A 23,183-nucleotide genomic window follows, 5' to 3' on the forward strand; every position below is an offset into this window, starting at 1 on the left:
TAGAATACAATAGTGTGCAAATTAACTAGGACAAGTTCATATTTTACAAGTAATTGAAGTTGGTTAGCTCTAACCATTTTTATGTGCCCAATTGTTGGACTCTTGCTGGACTGCTGTTGCCTTGACTGTGAACAACAATTATAGGTCTCCTCCAGCTCAGTTGAGTGCTCGTATGTGTAGCAACGGTGAGTATTATTTCTGTATTCTTGACAGGAAAACTTTGTATTTGTATTAAAATGGACATTCCACCTAAGAACTAGGCAAAAATAGTTGTTCTTCATGAACACACATCTATGACTATAAGAGACATTGCTTCTGTTGTTGATGTGGAAAAATCGAGGGTTTCAAGACTTATTAGGGCATATACTGATATTATTCCATTGTCTCCAAAGAGAAAAGGGAGATATAGATAAAAATGAAAAGCCACCCCTAGAATTGGCAAAACTCTACGTATAAACAATAGAATTAATCCTCACAAGACTCCTAGAGACCTTCAGACAGATTTATTGGCTACTGATGTTGAAACTGACTCATCAATGGTATGTTGTAATCTTCTTGAATGTGGGCAGAAGGCACAGAAGTTAATAAAGAAACAGTTGTTAACAGCTGCCATGAAGAAAAAATGGTTGACATGGCCAAAATATATGTCTTCGAACTCTAATGACTGGAAATGTGTAATTTTCAGTGATGAGTCATGCTTTGTTGCTCAAGGGTATAGACAAGAACTATCAAGTGAAGCACCCATGGTGCAGTGAGAGCTGAACATCTTGAACAGACTGTAAAATACGCTTCCAAAAAAAAAAAAAAAAAAAAAAAAAAAAAAAAAAAAAAAAAAAAAAAAAAAAAAATGTTTTGGGATTTCTTAACTGCAAGTGCCCTGAAGCACTAATTCCAGTTGATGGTATGATGAGTTCCACCAAATACATGTAAATCCTTAAGTACATGAGTGTGCCATTTCTACGCACTTTTGCAGGTGGTGGAGGAATATTTCAATATGATGTGGCCTCATGTCACTCTTCTAAAGCAGTCAAGGCATTAACAGAAGAAAACAACATTAGTGTGCTTCAGTAGCCCGGTAATTCACCAGACTTAAATTCTATCAAGAATTTGTGGAGTATTGCAGAAAGGCATCTTGATAAAATGGACTGTTCAACAAAAGAAGTCAAATCTATGCCACAACATATTTAGAAGCTCATTAAAACAAAAGGAGGTCACATTAGTTATTAATAATCAGTAAGCTACTAACTGTAGCATACATATAGTAATAAATGCACACAGTTGAAGTTTAATCATCTTGTCTAATTAATTTGTGCACAACTATATTTGGAAACCAACACATCTTATCCATTAGGCTGTCTACATTACTTTGAGCAATTTTTTAGTATTTTCAACCAACCATAATTTTTCGTTAATTTCTCAATCAGGCAATATTTCTAGTATTGAACAACAACTCTACACACTTGATATTATATATGATAAGCAAAAATAGCCGTACTATATCCACCCTGGTTAATGGAACAAATAATATTTCTTTAAAATGCCCTCCGTTTTCAGATCTACAATGGTCCTACTCCTATACATACTCTTTCCATTAGTCAACATTTGCATATCTACATAGCCACTCAAACAACCCTTCAACATGAATTCATGTTAATAATAAATGAAAAGCACCAGTTTGCTTTTGTTCTGCATATTTAGAAGCTCATTAAAACAAAAGGAGGTCACATTAGTTATTAATAATCAGTAAGCTACTAACTGTAGCATACATATAGTAATAAATGCACACAGTTGAAGTTTAATCATCTTGTCTGATTAATTTGTGCACAACTGTATTTTGAAACCAACACATCTTATACATTTTCAACTTATCTGGCAGTTACAAACAATTTATATCAAAAGATCTTGACATGTTTGTGCTGTTTTACTTGTTAGTGTTAGTACCTATGTTATGTAATATAATGTATTGTGTCAAATAAAGCAATATTGTAGAACAAAAGCAAACTGGTGCTTTTCATTTATTATTATAATGTTGTTCTACCAAGAACCAACAGAAGATTCTGTTAATATGAATTCATGTTACTTACATTTTGATATTTTAGTCTTATTTTATTTGATTTCTTCTTTACTTCATATTTCTGTTTTTCTTCTTATTCTACTTTCACCAAACTGGAGGCTTATGCCTACAATTTGATGTCAGAGCTCCTGACCTGATTTAAAGTAAGTTGTCAGTAAAAATTATCAATACTTATTAAATGCAGTTGATTTTAATTGCACAATGTCACAGCAGATTACTACTTTACATGGCAGTCAGCTGATATGAGGGGTCTACTGCACCATATTCTTAAGCATCCTTATAGACAGAGAGCTCATCAGGAACATCATATGTTCCAACATTCAAAAATGTTTTCCTCAGTTACATTTGTCTATAGGACAGTTTCAGCTACTTGTTGTGTCAGTGTAACAAACTCCAAGTACTTTGGGTGTTACTACTGTTATGTATTATTGAATTAAGTTATGGGCAAATTTAAATATATAAGACAAAAATCTTGTAATGTACTATCTGTCTCTCTTTGCACACAATGCATTGGCTCCTCCTGTGCTTCGTTCACTGCACTTACATATTATTGTTTCATGAAATTCATATCTTTTCTAAAAAAGAAATTTCATTAGTTACTACCATTTCCAACATGCTTAATTTGTCAGGATTCTATGTGGCTGACAATCCTTTGAACCATGAAGTTAATAAGATGTGCCATGATTATAAAATAAAAAGAAATCCTGATGTCAAACATTACATACAGAATTTCATGACAGAATAAAAATATGTAAAATACTGTGGTATGGAAATCTTTTCTTTATAGCCAAACAAAATTATAGGTCTGCAAATTAACAAGATATTGTTTAAAAATGAAATAAACTTTTACCAGAATGAAAAATGCTCCTATCATAGCACAAAAATGGCAAATATGTTCTGGGCAGAGTTTGGGATCTAAAAGAAGGAAACTACCTTTTCAGCTTGTCTGGCGGTTACAAACAATTTATATCAAAACATGTTGACATATTTGTGCTGTTTTACTTGTTAGTGTTAGTACCTACGTTATGTAATATAATCTATTGTGTCAAATAAAGCAACATGATATATCATGTTGATGTCATGTCCTATGACACGATATATGCCATCATGTCATGCAACATGGCATTTCTCACATCATGCAGTGTGAGACAATGTCATTAAAGCTTAGGATGCATGCATCCCCACTCTGGGATACTTCCCAGTACAGATGCAACTCCATAGATGCATCCCACTCTCTAGAAGCATATAAATTTGTGTGTATCTGTTCTTACAGTCTCCACCATACACGTAAAAGGACATGGGCTTTGGTGAGAAATGTTATTTTCAGGGAAAAAAATCAACACCTCCGCCCCCCTTCTCACGCCAACACCCAGAAATAAAAAAATTGTTTTAGCATCCTCCCAGTATCAAATCCACTTCCAAAAATTTCAACCCCCCCCCCCCCCTCAGAAAAACTTTCTTAGTTATTACATGTATGCTTGTATGCTCCTCAGCCATAAGATATTATGTATAGTTTACTACAGCTGGCAAATCTCCTGGATTTTGGACACCGGATTAGGCATGGATGTGTGTGATGTCCTTAGGTTAGTTAGGTTTAAGTAGTTCTAAGTCTAGGGGACTGATGACCTCAGATGTTAAGCCTATAAACCGCAAGATGCAAGTGTGCCAACAACTTGCAGCTAAGAGAGCTCACTGCACTGGGAAAGTAAGGTTAACTTATAAAAAAATGCAAATATGTCAAGATGTTTTGATTTAAATGTCTTTGAAGCTGCCAGATAAGTCAAAAAGCTAGTTCCCTTCTTCTACATCCCAAACTCTGCTCAGGACATACTTGTCTTTTTTGTGTTATGAGAGGAGCATTTTTCATTCTGGTTCCCAACTTTCATTCTAGCATAATTTTAACATTAGACAGCCACACCTTGGCAAACAGTGAAGATTTTTGTTGACTTTGGCAATAATTGATCCTGTATAGGTTTTTTTTATTGTCTTTCAAACCATGTTGCTTATATCATGACAATGGAAAAAGCTTTCACAAAACAACAGGGCAACTATTAATTATATGTATTTGAATCAGTTTGCACAAGTTTAAAACACAGAAGTGGCATGCTTCAAAAACCTTCCAGAAAAATGTTTCTTGTGTGTAAAATCCAAATAAAGTAAGTTTCTTTTAAATGGTTAAAACTTACCCTAGACCAAGGTCCAATACACTGGTAGAGCAATTTTGAATCATCAGTCTTGCTACAATCTGTAGTTATTTAACAGCACATACAAATGGTCCCATTAGGTGAGCATTAATGTCAGCCAAATTAAAATCTTTTGCAAAAGAAATTAATCAGATTCTACAATTTACCTGAGTGCTAGATGTGGTTCATCATTCAAACCTTTCTTAATATAGCGTAACATAGCCACAGTAAGACAGATGTTCAAATGGCTATACAAAAGGCCACTGGTGCCGGCCACTGTGGCCGAGCGATTCTAGGCACTTCAGTCCGGAACCACGGGGCTGCTACAGTCGCAGGTTCGAATCCTGCCTCTGGCATGGATGTGTGTGATGTCCTTAGGTTAGTTAGGTTTAAGTAGTTCTAAGTCTAGGGGACTGATGACCTCAGATGTTAAGTTGCATAGTGCTTAGAGCCATTTTGCCACTGGCCTGGGGTAAGCCAAAAACTTTATACCCCATGTTACTAGCTCAAGTAGGAACCAAGCACCAAGACCCCCCCCCCCCCCCTCCCTCTCAAAACTGTGATTCTGCATACTTATTTGTTACAATGCTTCTGTGCTGTAATGCTTAACTTGATAAGATTTTGTTGTTCGGATTTTTTTTAAGAGAAAAAGATGGGTCTCCTTTCTTTGTTTGCTACAGCTTCATGTTTTGATTAGTTAGACAGCAGATGATATCTATGTAGTTAAGTTATTGTTACTAATTTTTCCCTTTCTTTGTTGCTCTGGTTTTGTACTTTTTTTTCAACCTGTTTTTCCTCCTTCTCCTCTTCCTTCTCCTTCTTCTTCTTCTAAATCAGCCACAGCATCTGTAGTGGCCCTTAAAATCTTACAATAAGGTTCTTTCATGTTTCATTTCATTTTCTATGTCATTCAAAAATGAATATTTTGACTCATTCCACAACTTTGCATCATACATCCACAATGTACTTTTTTAATTTTTTAACTCCTCATTGGCTTTTAAGTCCTTTATTGTATGTAATGATCATTCATTTCCCAACAGTGAAACAAGAAGAAAAAGCTGCAAATCAACTCATGGCACTTAACGTGTAACCAACAAAGTGTTCCAACTCATCTTAAGCCAAGGAAGAGCTCTATTCTTTGGAGAGTACCACTAGTTGGCCAAGTTGAGACCCACCATCTGTCTCTATGGTAGGACACTCTGCAAAATACAGACTTGCATCCCAAAGAGGAAATCACACAAGGGCAACAACTAGAGTATAGTACATGGAGAGCACTGAACAGATTAAGAGGGAGTTGCAAAATGCAAAGTACACAGGGTTCAGTGGACCTACTCTGAAGATGACTAGTGCGAATGTGGAGAATTGCGATGACTGAACATTTACTCATGTGCCCACATTTGGAGTTTGTCTGCATAGCAGAAGATCTATTTTTGTGCTATGACAAGGCCGTTAAAGCTGCAGAGTTTTGGAGGAAGAGAATTTGCCCGGACATCTAAATTAAAATTTATTACTTAGAACTACCTGTTATCTGTCACTCTGTAATAATCAACAACAAACTTGGCAGTATTTATACTTTGTCTGCACATGACAAAATTAATGGAAACACTCTAAATTCACCAAATAATATTTGTAATTAGTGCATAGCTTTTTCAAATTTGGCAAAAGAACTTATTAATTCAGTGCTGGAAAACTGCTGGTTCTATGTAACTTATTGTATGCAAGATTCATTCAGGCAGAATTAGAAGCACACCCATCACTGGAATGGTGATCACACTGGAAATCCCACACTAATATAATGAATGTGGTAAATATAGAAATGGCCTGAAAAATGCCAACTGACCACACAACAGCTTCCACCTGCTTCAAAAAACCATTCAGTGTAACAATTGGTGGTAGGAAGCAGTTGAAGAATGACCATGTTATTGTTTGGCTGACACAGTCTGGTTTACTGGCAGGTCAAAAATAGAAGGAGGTGCTGATGCAGGATATATAGGGTACAGTCGAGACTACACAGTGCAGTCTCTTTAGGGAAGTGGGCCATGGCATCCCAGGTGGAGATATTCACTATCAGAGAATGCACGGATTAGAATCTACTCAGCTACTGCAATGATCAACCCATGCATCTGGATCAAAAATCATTGCAGAATGCCATGATTCCCTTGTGAGGCTATGGGAAAGCAACAGGGTAAACCTGCAGAGGGTCCTTGGTCATTCAGGAATTAATGGTAATGAACAAGCTAATAGACTTGTCAGGGCAGGATTGATAACTCCATTTGTTGGACCTGAACCTGTCTTGAAAGCAGTGGTAAAATCTAAACTATATAGCTGCATCAGGAAGTAGCACATAGAATATGGGACTAAGATCAAAAACACATACATGGCAAGCTGATGATCAGGTTTTAAGAAAAGTTATGCAATTCCCAGGCTTGAACAAGAGGCAGATTAAATTCATAGAAAGTTTAATGGCTGGCCATGGGGCTTTCAGGAAGCATTTGCACTTGATGGATATAGAGAAAGAAGCCCATAAGTACAAACTGTGTGGTGAAGTCCACCTGCTTAGCTGAGTGGTACCATGTTTGCCTATGATTCAGCAGGCCCAGGTGTAGATTTTCTTGGCTCATGGATTGGGAGTTGTGTTGTTCTCATCTTCCTTTCACCATTATGTGCAAGTCGCCCACTGTGGCATCATCTGAAATAAGACTTGCATCCCAGCGGCTGAACTTCCTCGGATGGGACCTCCTGGCCAACAATGCCACATGATTATTTAATTTCATTGTTGTTCTTCCAAAGTGAAGTACTGGACGCCAAAAAACCCAAAAATTTGGGCCATTAATTCATGAACAAATTATGTCTAACAAAGCTCTAGTAAAGGGTGTCCTGCTACTCTTCAAGAGGACTGATTGGCTTTATTAGAGAGTCAGTTAGAGAAATGCACAATAGATGTAGTTTTGGTGTGGGCAACAGGGGGCTAAGACCGCTGTTGTTTTGTCTCTCTGATTAAGTCAAATCAAATCAATAGACCTATCTGATGTGTGTCACCTTTGTAATAAATCAGTAACAATCCTTAACAATATTTATACTTTGTCTACCCAAGTCTGTGTTAAAGCAAACAATCTTTCTACCACTTAAATTAACTTTCAAACTCTCTAAGCAATATGTGTAATTAATGCATAGCTTCTTCAAATTTGGCAAGGGAACAGGTTAATTCATTGCTAACATCACTAGTGCTGTGTAGGTCATTCTGTGAAAGATTCGTTACAGCATTGCAGAAAAAGGGTCATTTTTGTTACTTAAATTTATGGGCATGTTATGCTGAAGTTTCCACTTTTATTTATGCAAAATAGACACAAATATTTTCTAAGGTGTAGTAATTATGCTAAAATGAGACATTTTTGTTCAACTGCAGACTATGTATCACTTCTGGCCAAAAAATTGAGTAAAGATATAATGACAAGGACAATACATAAAAAAATGTAAGAAATCAGTAACCTGAAGCAATTTGAAGTACACAGTACTTCATTTAGCCATTTCTGGTCTCAAGCATTAGCTCATCTTATAACAAAAGCATAAATATTTTGTCCAAATTATGTTAATGTACCCTTTGTTTTTTCTGCTTGTCTGTTCAGTACAAATTTTGCAATTGGTTTTAAACTAACTTCTCAGTAAACTAGTCACTTGAAACTTTCAACACAGCTCTGAACTTGATGGCAAAGCAATACTAATTCACTTTCTTGTATGATATGTGGTGCAGGGTACATTGTGTACCGCTGCTATTTTTCCTTTTTCTTGTTCCAGTTGTGGAAGTTTTTTAGTAAGAACAATTGCTGATAAGCCTCTGTGTGAGCTTGATTCTCTCTAATATTTTACCTTCATGGTCTTTCATGAGATATACATAGGAGGAAGCAATATATTGGTTTACTTAGATAAAGAGAAACTGAAACAAACCCGAAATTTACCACATGTCTGTTGTAACTCATCAAAATGTGAAAATAGATTGAAAAATTTCACACACACAAGACTAAAAAACAGAATATAATTATTTAAATAAACAACTTTTTAATATAACACATTTTTAAAACAGGCTAAAGAGTATAAAGTAATTTCTCCTAATCCAACACAGATTCCTAACACCATACAAATAGTCCTGAAAATTTGTGACAGTAAACTTCTAAAAGTTATGACAACACCTGTAAAATTTAAAATGAAAATGTGGAGTGCATGTATTAGATGATAGTAAGGATTGTAGAGTGTAGCTGTCATTAAGAAAAATCACACAGCAGCTAATATTGTCACAGAAGAAGCTGAGTAGTACTGTGGTGTAGTGGTTATGACATTAAACTGAGAAAAGGAGGGTTGTGTGTTCAAAACTCACCTGGACTGTACCATTTTAATTTCTATATTCACTTCAAGTACATTCTAGAAGTACCCTCAAATGTCAAGAATGTTGTACTGGAGTGTTCTGTAGCTGTATATATACTGTATTTGTTCTGGCCGGAGGCTGTTTGCTCCGCACTCTTGTATGTGCACATGCTGAATAAACCTTCGTTAAGTGAAGTTAGTGTTTGGCATTCATCTAATTACACCTTATTCTACATGAAAATATCATTTAAAGTATAATAAAACTTTTATTGACTTAGGTGAACTATTCATGAAGTAATTATCTATTAGATGCACCCTAAATTTTTCATTTTAAATTTTACAAGTATAGTCATAGTTGTTAGACATTCACAAGCAAATATTTCTGGTAGTATCTGTATGGGATTAGGAATCTGTATGTTCCCAGGAGAAATTATTTTACATTCTTTAGTTCATCTTAAAAACATGTTATATTAAAAGTTTTTACTGAAATAATTATTTTAACATCATTCTGCAGTCTAAAGAGTTGGGTAGCTCTACAGCTTTCACAACTAAAATAGTAAGCAAACAAAATTCTGTTCCTGAAAAGGAACTGAACTGAATTAAAATTTGTGGGTCATGTTAATAATACGAATAAATAAACTTATGGAAACAATTTTATGGAATAAAATATTGTATTACAAGAAACTTTGTAGCTCATATAACTCACAAGCATGGACAGTAGTTTTAATTCATTAGTGATAGGTCTGTCACTTTGTTTTATTTTACACAAGAAATAACTTGAAATCATGTAATGTAATGAGAACTGACAGTACATATCCCTTACACTGCAGGTTGAACATCAAATACATCTGAATGCTTTGCACTGACATCATGTTATCTTGTTCCATCACTGGTGATTTCATCCCCGTAGACATTCATTTCATTTCATAAATAATACACCTGTCATTATGGAAGCTAAGATAAACAACATCTTTCTGTTTATGGAAATGATCTTGCTTACCTATGGATCCCCATGGACCACCAGTAGCTCTGTGCAGCTCACGCAAAGTCCCTCGACTTGAAGACAGTTCATGTACAGTGATGTCCACAGTACCCCCTCCACAATCCACCACCATGTAACGGGTGCCTTAAAATAATAAGTTAAGCACTGTTACATTTAAAAACTAGTTATGATCAAATTCACTTTCAGTTGATGGTACTAAACAAAACTCCTTGAAGAAAGGATACAGATTTTCTCATTTTTTGAATGATACTGGTTTCAGCTATTACAACTTCTTATATGAGTGCAAGTATGTCCATTTCATGCAGGATTTGTATGTGAGAAGTTTCAGCTAATTTTCCTTCCAGACACCTGTCTTTTAAGAGCAGACATGACTTGGAAGTGCTTAATTCACCTCCCCCCTCCCTACACCTTTAAATTTACTTTTAGCCCATGAATTTAATGTAAATATACATTCTCACAATGCCATTATGTAGATATGGGACAGATTTTAAAATGTACTTTTCAAAATTGTTAGCATTTTAAACTGTTTGTGCTGGATGGGAGTTTGTTATAACATATCCGTCTTATCTTTATCAGGTCCTTTCAGATCCTTTAAGGCTTTTACTACAATTGTAACTTTTGCTGAATGAAAGTCTTTGTTTAACAGAGCTGTACATTTTATAGTAAGAAAGAGGCTTATGTACAATGTAAGTGCCACTAATACTTTGAGTTCTTCAATTTTATTTTGACAGACTTCTATGGTACATTTCCTTATGCATCTTTTGTAATTTGTAATTTTAAATTTCATTGAATGTCCATGTGAACTACTGTGTACCATATTGGTATATGGTACAATATGTTTGGATAAATGAGCCTTTGTTCTTAATATTAATAATAATTTTTCAGTGTTGTTTTCTTGTTTGAAATTTAGTATAACTTGTTTTATTTTCATTGAAGTACATTTCCATCCTTTGATGCACTCAAAAGCATCCTTTTCTAGATATTTCAGTGTATTCATGCTTACAATTACATATATATCATCAGTGTACATGACAACTGCCTTTTGATTAATACCATTAACTAAGCCTTAGTAGAATATGAGTGGAATAATAGGGCTCCATTTCAGTGTTTACGCAGTTCACATTGCATGAATGAGTAATCTTTTTATGTTACTTACTAGCACAACATTGATACAGCATGCATAAGATGGATGATAAAAGAGACAGCTGTAACTGAAGTGACAACAGTTAGTGGACTAAGTACATTGAGGAACACAACCAATGCAAAATGACCACTGAACCTCAACAGCATACCACAGCCCATACCACTGAGTACTGAATACTCTCCATATACAAAATAATCCCAATCTCAACACAGTTATGCCACAAACCATGTTCACACAACCTTTTTTCTAGTTTTGATATAAGCTAACATAATATAGAGTACTTTTTTTAAACGTGCTTCGCCCATCACCATTCTCAATAAGGGATGCTGTTGAAAATTATTTATATTATATTACATTTACTAAGCCATTAAATAATGAATCCAACCTGAATCCTCAAGTTCTTCAAAAAGAGGCAGATCTGAGGATATTTCAACATGATGCAGTTTCTGTGTCCTGCAATATATAGATGCTGCTTCTGGTTCTAGTGCAATGATAAGACTCTCTGGATGTTCTTTGTCATAGATATTTGCCTGCAAGTAAAATAATTTAACTTTTAACAACATAGTACATATTAATTGTTTTTACTTTGTCATTAATAATTAAAATGACTCATTAGCTAAATGCTATGGTGATTACAGTGTGGATGACAAAAATGAAAGGAGAGCTTGATTAAATTTGATTGACAGAATCAATTTGATGTACACTTGTTGGTTTGCCATCATCTGAAGACTTCACTGTGAGTTTTGCATAAGAGTTTGTGTATTTTGCAAATGTTAGTGCCTAATCTGAAAGTCGTGTTTAGTTTCTTTCTTTCATGTTTCTGAGATGTGGAGTGGGCTACTAAGTGCACCTGCTGCGGGTGGCTGTAAACTGCAGATCATGCCTGCATAAATGATGCTTGCCACCTGTGTTCACAGGCCATCCTCACCTCCTACAGGCAACTGGCAGAACTCATGAAACCAGCAAGTCTCACACATGGGGTGGAAGCTGGGTGTTTCACCGCGTCATTCCCAAAACCAAACAGCGTCCTCTGATTTGGAGCTGATTGGAGGGCTTAATCAAGAGGTGCAGACAATGTTGTGATGATCTCGGATGTTGTTTTCTTGACCTCCACTATCAAGTGGAGAACTGTAGGGCTTCTTAATGTATGATGTGCAGGTATGGGTTTTTAACTCTTCCATAGGTCTAATAAATTATGTATTGGATTTGGAGAGGGAACAATATTGTCCCCACTAATTCCATGTAGCAGCAGTTATAATTGCAGATCAGATAAAGAAAATGTTGCTACAGTATTAGCTGCAAGAACATCAATGGAAAGGTCCCAGAACTAGTTTCACTTATGAACATTTATAATGTCCACTTAGTACTAGGGACATAAAGCTGGCTATAACCAGAAATGAAGAGCAATGAGAATTTAAATTCTGACTGGAGTGTATATTGCAAATATAGGCTGGTTGCCAATAGTAGAGGGGTATTTATAAATTGAAAATATACAATAATTTCTAGTAAGTTAGTACAAAATCCAATTGCAAAATAATTTGGATGAAGGTACACTTTTAAAGATGAATGAAACATAGTAAATGGGTATCTCAGCATCTGCTGTAGTGGAGCACTACAGGGCAAATTTGGAAAACATCACAGATAAATTTCCTGATCATGTTATAGTGTTAGGAGGGGATTTCAACTTTCCAGTTGTAGACTGACAGACTCAATTGATTAAGGTGTGTGGAATAATAAGGGGCTTATGTGATAATGTTCTAAATGCCTTATCCAAAAATTACCTTGCCCAATTAATCAGAGAGCTGACTCATAAGGGTAATGGCTTGGATCCCCTGGTTACAAATGGGACTGACTTTTGGTTCAGGTAACCTACAGTGGAAAACTGGTTATCATAGTGCTGCTATAGCATCCCTGACTAAGAGTGTAAGTGGGAAAGTTAATAAAGGAAGGAAAATATTTCCGGTTAATAAGTGCAACAACAAACAGTATTTAAATTATCTGAGCATTGAATGTCATTCACCTCTCAGACTAAAAATGTTTTTAGTGTAAATGAAAAAAATGCAAAAGTGTTTAACATCACAATTTTGGCAGCTACACACTGAACAAAGTTGTAAGGGGTGGAAACACTTGCCATGGTTTAACAACTATGTTATAAAGTTGCTTCAAAAGCAAAGAGAACTTCACTGGAACCAAAGGCTTGTTGACAAACAAAAGCTGAACAGAACCAAAATGAGAATAATGTGAGCCAAAATATTCAAAAACGAATTTCTATCTTTCTAACCAACACAAAATCTTAAGAAATGTAAGTGTTACATTAAAATAGTAAATGGGCCCACCCCATCTATTCAGTCACTCAGTGATGAAACTGACACCAAAACAGAAGATGACAGAGATAGAGCTAAACACTGAATTCCATTTTCCGAAAATGTTTCACTGAGGAAGAAGTGTTATGGTTCCCCCTTTCACTTACTGCACTAACACACAACTAAATATCAGGATAGAAAATCAGCTAAAATTTTTCACCACATGAAAGAAAGCTGGACCTGATGGGATATCTACATAGTTTTACATAGAGTATGTGAAAGAACTCACTCTTCATCTCACAGCAGTCTATCATCGGTCACTGGATGAATGAAGCATCCGAAGAAATTGGAAAATGCACAGGTCATTTCACTTTGAATAAGTGATGACAGACAGATGCACACTACTGTACTCCTACATATATCTTGTGAAAAGACCATAAACATAAAATTAGAGATATCTGAGGTTGTGTAGAGCCTTACCAGAAGTTGTTCTTGTTGCACATTGTTCACGAGTGGAGCAGAAGAATTAAGCAGTAATAGAGGGCGGGTGGGGGTGGGGGGGTGGGGGGGGGGGGGGAGGTGTGAGTGGGGGAGGGTAACAGTTGTGCTCACCACAATATGGCATGCAGAGTAAAGATGTAGATGCAGATTATGTAGATGTAAGATGGGGACAAATGAGTTGAGTTTTGTGCTGTTATTAAACATTTTTATTTGAAGTTGTTCTGAAAACTTGTGCAACTCTAAACCCATCTGGATGAGTTTAACATAAAATTGCACTCTGATCCAGGATGTGGGAGCACAGTGGTATCACCGATACCACTTTTACACATGGAGTACCTATTCTCACTAGTACAATCTGCATAGGCAGAATTTGTCAAATGTAGGACCCAACACCACATAGGATGAGCCTGCACCACCTTATCCTGTATGCTCTGGACCCTTTCCTACATGTACTGATTTCAACTTTAAACAAGTATCATTATCTGATTGAGTGTAGAGTGCTGATTTAGCAATTTCTGTATTACTAATCTATCAGTGATGCAGTGGCTGTTGCAGATCAGCAAAGAAATTGTTGACAGCTAGTGTTTAATGTGATGACTATACATCTCTATTAATGCAGATGATATTCATGTACAGTTTGTCATGATGGAAGAGTACTCAATAATTCATTGTTGGTTCATTACAGCTCATAGAATATTAGAGTATAGCATCTTTTAATAGAGATTTACAACTTCCTTGAGTCAGTTGGCTATCTAATTTAAATAAACAAATGGCACAAATATGGTGGTATTTTACCCTTACAACATCTCATAGCAAATTAATCTCCTTCACTTCAGAATTTCTGTATTTTTAGTCTGTTTATTTCTTGGGTATTAGCAGTTAACCATGTTGTTGCTTATATGGTTACAGTCCACATGCTATCAATGTATATTGGTGGCTGGGAATATTTGTCATCTGTCAGGATTATATATATTTTCTTGAAAATTTTGCTTAAATAACTTGTAGCAACAAGTGCAATTCACAGAAATGACATACCAGACCAGCAGCTTCCCTGAGGAGCTGCCTTGCGGGTGGTTGCCAAAGTGCAGGAACTGTGAGAACCCAGCGAACTGACTGTTGCGACATTTCAATGCCTGGCTGCTGTCGTTCAACCTCCCTCAGGGCCTCACCTCCAAGATAACGCAAGGCATGTGATAAGACAGTCAGAGCGGATACATACCTTCCATTAGCAGCTTTCACCATAGTGGAGCGATCTATTTTCTGTAGAAAGAAATTTGCAGTATCAAACAGTTATTTCGTATCACTAAGTAAAATGTACTATAAGGAATATTCTAGTCACTTATGCCATAAATTGGAAAATAACTGTGACACCAAAATATATCAAACACACAGTCAAAATGGCAGTAGTTCACTGGGGTTAATGGTACAGAACAAGGTGGAACAAATATGTGTCATAATCTGTGCTTTGTGTTAGTATTCAGTTGTTAATGCTGTTGTTGTTGTTGTTATCTTCAGTTAAAAGACTGGGTTGATGCAGCTGCCCCATGCTAGTCTAACCTGAGCTAGTTTCTTTATCTCTCTGTAACTGCTGTACCCTCCACCCGCTTAAACCTGTTTGCTTTACTCAGGCCTAGGCCTCCTATAATTTTTGCCCTTCACATTTCCGCCCATTACTAAATTTATTCATTTATGCCTCAGGGGGATGTATCCTAGAAATTAGCCACGCTGTACCAGAAATTTTGTTCCTTCCTGGTTTGACTCAATACCTCTTCATTAATTAGCCAATGTACCCATCAAAACTTCAGAATTTGTCTCTAGCACCACATTTCAAAACCTATCTTTTTCTCTGTCCTAAGGGAGGAACTAATAGTTCTAAAAGCTAGGACAGTGTTGTGCACTGTTATATGTGTATGAGGTTCATTCAAATGAAACCTGGTCAGTGCATCTACCTTTGTCTTACATGTAAGATGGCACCACATAATGGTGGGTATCGTGGTGCCATTTATTGGTAGAGAGAGTGATGCGTGTGCACCATTTGATGTTGCATAGCGCCAGTGTGGTTTCATGCCAAACAGAAGGTGGTCACACAAATTATTGTCCACTACTGAACTGCAGGAGAGTAAGCAGAAACAATGAGGAGTGATTCAATTGTTGGTGGCAGAGGAAGTCAGAGGCCTTGAAATGTATTGCTGGATGAAGGCTGCGTGTGGTGAGTACAGCCTGAGTCATTCGAGTGTTGTCCAATGGCATTATCCTCCTGCATGATAATGCCTGCCCACACATGGCCAACGCAGTGAAGGTGGCACTGCAGCAGTTTTGGAGGGAAATGCTAGAACATCCACCGTACAGTCCTGAGCTTTCACCACGTGACTTTCATGTGTTTGGACCTCTAAAACAAGCTATTCACAGACATCAATTCTCAGTGAACAACAAGGTGTGTGACTGGGTCCAGGCATGGATCCAACAGTAACCTATTAGCTTATTCAAGGATGGAATCTACTGGCTAATGTCACAATGGAATAAATGTGCCAACAGTTTTGGTGACTATCTTTGAGTATGCGTATTGTGTATAATCTCATTTTGTAGTTAATAAAATCATTACCATTACTTTACATTAGTGACTGGGTGTCATTTGAATGCCCCTCATATATCAGCAGTACTAAATATCTTTCTTACCTAAGGTTGATACTGACCAGCAATTCTCTTTCATGGTTTTATTGCTTTTTTTAAGTTAATTTTCCTTTTGATACTGTTTATAAGAATTATAATTTAACATGAAAGACCGTCCTTTCTTTACCTCTATTATGGCCAGAAATTAAAACAAATGTACATATCAATACGAGATTACTGGTAGTAGACATATTTCACAATGGATCAATTGCTCAACATAACCATTAAGTGATTGAGATAACTCTAAAAGTAAATTATTCATTCATCCACACATAAACGTCCCAACAATGCATGTAAAGCAAATGGGAATTGAATTGTTGACAAACATTTGGTTTTCTTCATTTAATTTAAATCTAAATCTGGCTGTTCCTACATTATTCTACTTCACAGTTTAAAAAATTCTCCATTTATCGTAATGAATTGTTTCAGGCTTTCTTTTGTAAATCACTTTTCACCAAGGCACAACTTTCATTATTTGTCCACATCATGTTACTGCAATGAACTGATCAAATTTCTCAACATTTTGACACTAAAAATTTTGGTATATTTTAAGATCTCACATAGTCTAAATCTGACAATATGATTTAATTAATGTATGTAGAGCTTCTGTTTTTGCAAATATGTTACCTGATTGTTGTGAAGGACCATCTTGAATTTATCAAAATATAACCATCTTTTTGCTTCCTGTGCATCTAGGTCATGAAAGAAGTCTCTTGCCATGAAACCAAATGAATGAAATTCTTCTTTAGGAGTAAGGAGAAGTGTTGTTGGTATCTTATGGTTACTAATTCCTGCATCACCACCTACAAAATGAGAATTGTAATGCATTATCTCTAAAGATGACCAGAAATTGACTTTCTGCATCTATCTTCCAATTTATAACTGCTGTAGGCCTACTGGCCCAAATACAAATCACTTATCCCTAAAATTCAATCACAAAAATAAGGTGCAGCATCTATGAGACCCTACAAATTCCAGTACTGTTCCATACCACAGGAACGTCTACCATAGTGATCGTCCCTTTAGCTCAAAATGAAGCAAAAATATTGTTAATGTTTGGAAATTAATAGTTGTATATAGGCTAACAATGTAATTGTCTTGTTGAGATTTCATTTAGATTGTTTTTACATATAATTTTTCCCACGTGGAATGTTTCCTTCCATTATATTGAATCATTTAGATTGTGACTAATATTGTGCTTACAGTTCTGTTATTTTGCACAACAGGAAAGACACCGTTTTCTCTAAGTAAAGAGTCAAATTTAGTCTTGACCAATGAGTGGTAACACTGAAAGAAAACTGTCACCAAACTTCAGAATTTGATGCAGTTATGATGCAAATTTGAAACTCATAGTTATTTATTACACAAAAAGTACATCTAATAGAGAGCCTGGCAAAAAGTATGGTGCAGACAAATCTAATGTCTACTGCTGGATCATGTTATGGCGTAGAGTCTGTGCCGGCACACCAATCAGGAACAACAGAGAAGAGGAGGCTGTGAGAAGAGGTCAGCCAATTGCACACTGACCGACCTCCCTCCAGGATGACAATGCGACAGCAGCAGCCCTTAGGTGAAGAGGATATAAGCACGACGCCAGACTGGTGGCAGCCCACACTGATAGCAGCTTCAATGTTAACCACTTCATTAGTCAATGCATCATAGCTGCTTCATTAGTATTCTCTATGTAGCACAGACTTGTGTTTGTCTATTCTGAAAAAGTCAGATTTTTTGTATGTTGCCTTTTCTTGTGACACATATATCAAAGTTAAGTATTGTAATTGGCTTGCTGTAATAAAACTCATTAATACAAGTTATTTGATTGTTTGTCTTGCAAACCGAGTACACAGGATTCGTAGACGTAGCAAGATGGCAACAAGGTGAATGAACAAAATGGTGACAAAGATGTCCAAATGACAACCTGTTAATGTTCAAACACTGAGTCAACAGCTGCCACAGATTGCCTCCATTTTGTTTTGTCGTGGGCATTTGTGTTTTGCTGGTGCCTTAATTCTACCTTGTCTTTTCTTTGCAGGGGTGTGTTTGCATGTTTAACAGTGTCTCTAATAGTGTTTTTTCACTTCAGAACTTTCAGGTGGGCACTACAGAAATTTTCTTTGCTTGTGTGCTTATTTTTCTTGCTTGCATTGTCTGTTTATTACATTTGCCTCTTTCAAAATGAGTAATCCACCTCTCCCACCCCCTGTTCAGGAAAATCAGCTGTAAGTGATAGATGCAATGCAGCTAACACAGATGTTTCAGTTTCATATGTAGCATATTGCAACCCTTCTAAACATGGTACAGCAGTTACTCACCAACCAAGTGACCAACACCATGCGCTTAACTGACCAACATGCCAAAACTGTAGTTCCGAGTGCCATAATGCCTTTTCACCAGTTTAACAAGAAAGAAGAGGAACAGCTTGCATGGTTGCAACTGTATGAGGCCCACATCATTGCTCACAAAGTATTAGGTACTGTGAAGCTACATTACTTTTTGTCAATGGTAGGAAGCGCAATCTTTCGCCTCATTCAGAAATTGTTTCCTAATGACACTTTGAGTGAATTTTCCTGTGGTCAGGTTGAAGGTTCTATAAGTAGCTATTATGACCAACAAGTGAATGTGGTGGCAGCTAGGTACCAATTCTTTCATTTCAAGAAATGGTCAGAACAAACTTATTACAAGCAGGTAACAGATTTGTGTGGTATGATGAGGAAATGCAAATTCAAATGTGTTTGTGGTGATTTATATTCAGATGTTATGTTGTATGATGTGATTGTGTACAGTTTAACTGATGTCAACCTTAAAGAACAGATTTTGAAACAGTCAGATCCATCATTTCATCACATAGTGCAAATTCTATACTTCTAAGATTCAGGTGCCATAGCGGCCAATAAATTTGAGCAACCACCAATTTGTCAGGTTGAGTCATATCTTGCTCACAACCAGCCCAGTAGGCAGCAACAGCACGCATGCATCAAGTCATGTAAACAGTTCTCTAAACAGGCAGCTACATCAGTGAAAAGAATTAAGTCATGCTCACAGTGCTATTCATGGCGCAAATGCCAAGATTTCCCATTAAGCCAAGCACAGTGTTACACTTGTGGGAAGAAAGGTCATGTACAATATGCATGTTTGATATGGAACAAACATAAGAATTCCACCCACTCACAAAAATCTAGTCACAAGGCCCATGAAATCAATGCAATATATTCAAAGCCTGCTGCAGAAATTAGCAAAACTAAAAAGCAAACAGTTTGTTTGGTGTTACACCAGCCCAACAAATCTTTTGTTCAATTGCATCTTAGTGGAGAGCATGTGAAGTTTCATTTGGACATGGGTGCGTCTTTACATTGCTGAATCATACATAACACATGCAAGCTATTAGGCTCGCCATGCCTGTCTAAAACCAGCATGCAGCTGACGGCTTATAATGAACAAGACATTCTCATTCTCAGAAAATGTACTTTGCCTACACAATTGTGAGTATATATTTGGCCTTGATTCATTTGATTTGTTTGGGCTTCAAATTCAGGACAATGTGCTGTCAGTAACCGCATTCAATGCCAAAGACAGTGTGAAAAAATTCCCTGAACTCTTTTCTGAAGGTATGAACTTAAAAAAAATTGCAAGACAGCAGAGCTATTGTACCCATAAAAGCCAGTCAGTGGGCAAGTCCAGTGGCTCACCATACCTTCAGGTCGCATTCACCTCTGTGTTGACTTTAAGTCTACAGTCAATCCGTTAACTGTTACTGATACTTATCCATTGCCGTGCCCAAAGGATCTCATGGGCAGATTAGCTGCTGGTTGCTACTTTTCAAAAAATTGATTTGCACAGTGCATATCTTCAAATACCACTAGATGAAGAATCTCAAGCTGGCCGCTGTTCTAGGTGCTTCAGTCTGGAACCGCGCGACCGCTACGGTCGCAGGTTCAAATCCTGCCTCGGGCATGGATGTGTGTGATGTCCTTAGGTTAGTTAGGTTTAAGTAGTTCTAAGTTCTAGGAGACTGATGACCTCAGATGTTAAGTCCCATAGTGCTCAGAACCATTTGAAGTATCTTAAGAATCTCAAACCATGTGTGTTGTGAACACTCATTGGGGCTTATTTAAATATTTGCATTTGCCTTTTGGCAGTGCTTCCACACCCACCATTTTTCAGTGGTATTTGGAACAGCTGACTGCTCAAGTACCAAACTGTTAAAACTATTTGGATGATACTGTCATAGCAGGTCGTACACCTGAGGAACACATTGCAAATTTATGAGCTTCGTTTTGTGTGTTACCTGATGCAGGACTGAAGTGTAGACTGGACAAGTGTGATTTTTTTCAACTAAACAGTCAAGGTGTACATCCTGTGCAGTCACATTTATTAGCTGTATGTGACCTCTCAGTTCCTCGCAGTGCCACAGAATTGCAGTCAGCCTTAGGGAAAATGAACTATTATATTTAGCTCATACTGAATGCTACACAAATCACAGCTCCATTGCATTGCTTGCATCACAAGAACATCCCCTTTGTTTGGAGAGATGAGTGCCAAGAAGCTTTTCAAAAACTCGAAGATGCATTGCTCAGTGATTGATACTTGGTTGACTGTGATCCTGACAAACCAGTTGTGTTGCAAGTTGACGCTTACTCTTATGGAATCGGTGCAATGCTTTCACACAGATTTGGTGATAAAGCAGGCCTATTGTTTTCACATCAGAAGTGTTGTCCAAAGCAGGGTGTAACAATTCACAGATAGAGAAAGGATCTTATCTCAGGGAAAATTTAATTATAAGATCTAATAGAGAAAGAGGCATTGGCTATTGTGTATGGTGTCACCAAAGTCCACCACTATTTGTATGGCAAAAGATTCAACTTAGTAATGCATCACAAACCATTGCAGTCTTTGTTTCATCTGATGAAGCTGGCTCCTGTATGAATCACACAAAAATTGCATATGGGCTTTTTTGTTGTCTCAATACCAGTATGATATTGTGTACGGTCTGACAGCTCAACATCGTAATGCGGACTGATTTTCACATCTTCCAATTGGCTCTGATACAGACTGTGATGCTTCTTCTGTATCTTGTTGTCACATTGATGGTCACGATTCTGAATTGCTTTAATCCTTTCCTCTAAACTATAGGAAAATTCCACAGACCATGGAAGCTGATTCAAATTTGAAGATTTTCCTAAAATACAGTCTCACATCTTGGCTTTGCTCACTGTGCAGCATAAAGAATACTTCGCACATCAGCATAGCCTCACTATACAGCAATGTGTGATTCTTGTTCAAAATGACAGTGGACAGTCCCATGTATTGAATTGATCCCCAAAGCTTTGCAAAAAGAAGTGTTACAGTTACTTCACCAAGGACCCTGGGGGATTGTTCTTACAGAACAGTTAGCACATAAACACTGTCCTTGGCAGCGTATGAACACCCAAAGAGAACAGATGGCAACAAAGTGTCATGCATATGTGGAAAATCAGTCCACTCCGCCACAAAAATTCTCTGCTTGGCTTAAGTCAAAATCACCAAGACAGCATCGGCACATAGACTCTGTGGTCCTTTTTGGAACATTCGTTGGCTGATTGTGGTAGACTCTTATAGCAAGTTTCTACATCTACATCTACATTTTCACTCCACAAGCCACCCAATGGTGTGTGGCAGAGGGCACTATGTGCCACTGTCATTACCTCCCTTTCCTGTTCCAGTCACATATGGTTCACGGGAAGAACAACTGCCGGAAAGCCTCCATGCACACTCAAATCTCTCTAATTTTACATTTTTGATCTCCTCGGGAGGTATAAGTAGGGGGAAGCAATATATTCGATACCTCATCCAGAAACACACCCTCTCAAATCCTGGACAGCAAGCTACAACGAGATGCAGAGCGCCTCTCTAGCAGAGTCTGCCACTTGAGTTTCCTAAACATCTCTGTAATGCTATCTCGCTTACCAAATAACCCTGTGATGAAACACGCCACTCTTCTTTGGATCTTCTCTATCTACTCTGTCAACCCGATCTGGTATGGATCCCACACTGATGAGCAATACTCAGTATAGGTGGAACGAGTGTTTTGTAAGCCACCTCCTTTGTTGATGGACTACATTTTCTAAGAACTCTCCCAATGAATCACAATCTGGCACCCACCTTACCAACAATTAATTTTATATGATCATTCCACTTCAAATCATTCCACATGCATACTCCCAGATATTTTACAGAAGTAACTGCTACCAGTGTTTGTTCCACTATCATATAATCATACAATAAAGGATCCTTCTTTCTGTGTATTTGCAATACATTACATTTGTCTATGTTAATGGTCAGTTGCCACTCCCTGCACCAAGTGCCTATCCACTGCAGATCTTCCTGTATTTTGCTGCAATTTTCTAATGGTGCAACTTCTCTATATACTACAGCATCATCTGCGAAAAGCTGCATGGAACTTCCGACACTATCTACTAGGTCATTTATATACATTGTGAAAAGCAATGGTCCCATAACACTCCCCTGTGGCACGCCAGAGGTTACTTTAACATCTATAGACGTCTCTCCGTTGAGAACAACATGCTGTGTTCTGTTTGCTAAAAACTCTTCAAGCCAGCCACACAGCTGGTCTGATATTCCATAGGCTCTTACTTTGTTTATCAGGCGACAGTGCAGAACTGTATCGAATGCCTTCCGGAAGTCAAGGAAAATGGCATCTACCTGGGAGCCTGTATCTAATATTTTCTGGGTCTCATGAACAAATAAAGCGAGTTGGGTCTCACACGATTGCTGTTTCCAGAATCCATGTTGATTCCTACAGAGTAGATTCTGGGATTCCAGAAATGACATGATACGCGAGCAAAAAACATGTTCTAAAATTGTACAACAGATCGATGTCAGAGATATAGGCCTATAGTTTTGTGCATCTGCTCAATGACTCTTCTTGAAAACTGGGACTATCTGGGCT

The 23,183-nt window shown here is 37.2% G+C and overlaps 1 protein-coding gene across 1 annotated transcript in view; it reads right to left on the reverse strand.

Moving 5' to 3' along the window:
• The window catches only part of LOC124777106 (heat shock 70 kDa protein 12A-like), a 210,236-nt gene that overhangs the window by 109,974 nt on the left and 77,079 nt on the right, over positions 1-23,183 (reverse strand). Inside the window, exons 4-7 of the mRNA XM_047252393.1 lie at positions 16,865-17,040; positions 14,603-14,827; positions 11,149-11,293; positions 9,617-9,742 (exon numbers count right to left, since the gene is read on the reverse strand). Of these exons, the coding sequence (XP_047108349.1) occupies positions 9,617-9,742; positions 11,149-11,293; positions 14,603-14,827; positions 16,865-17,040 (672 nt within the window). The remainder of the gene's footprint in view (positions 1-9,616; positions 9,743-11,148; positions 11,294-14,602; positions 14,828-16,864; positions 17,041-23,183) is intronic.

Source organism: Schistocerca piceifrons, chromosome 1 (genome assembly GCF_021461385.2).
Source record: "Schistocerca piceifrons isolate TAMUIC-IGC-003096 chromosome 1, iqSchPice1.1, whole genome shotgun sequence".
Lineage (NCBI taxonomy): Eukaryota > Metazoa > Arthropoda > Insecta > Orthoptera > Acrididae > Schistocerca > Schistocerca piceifrons.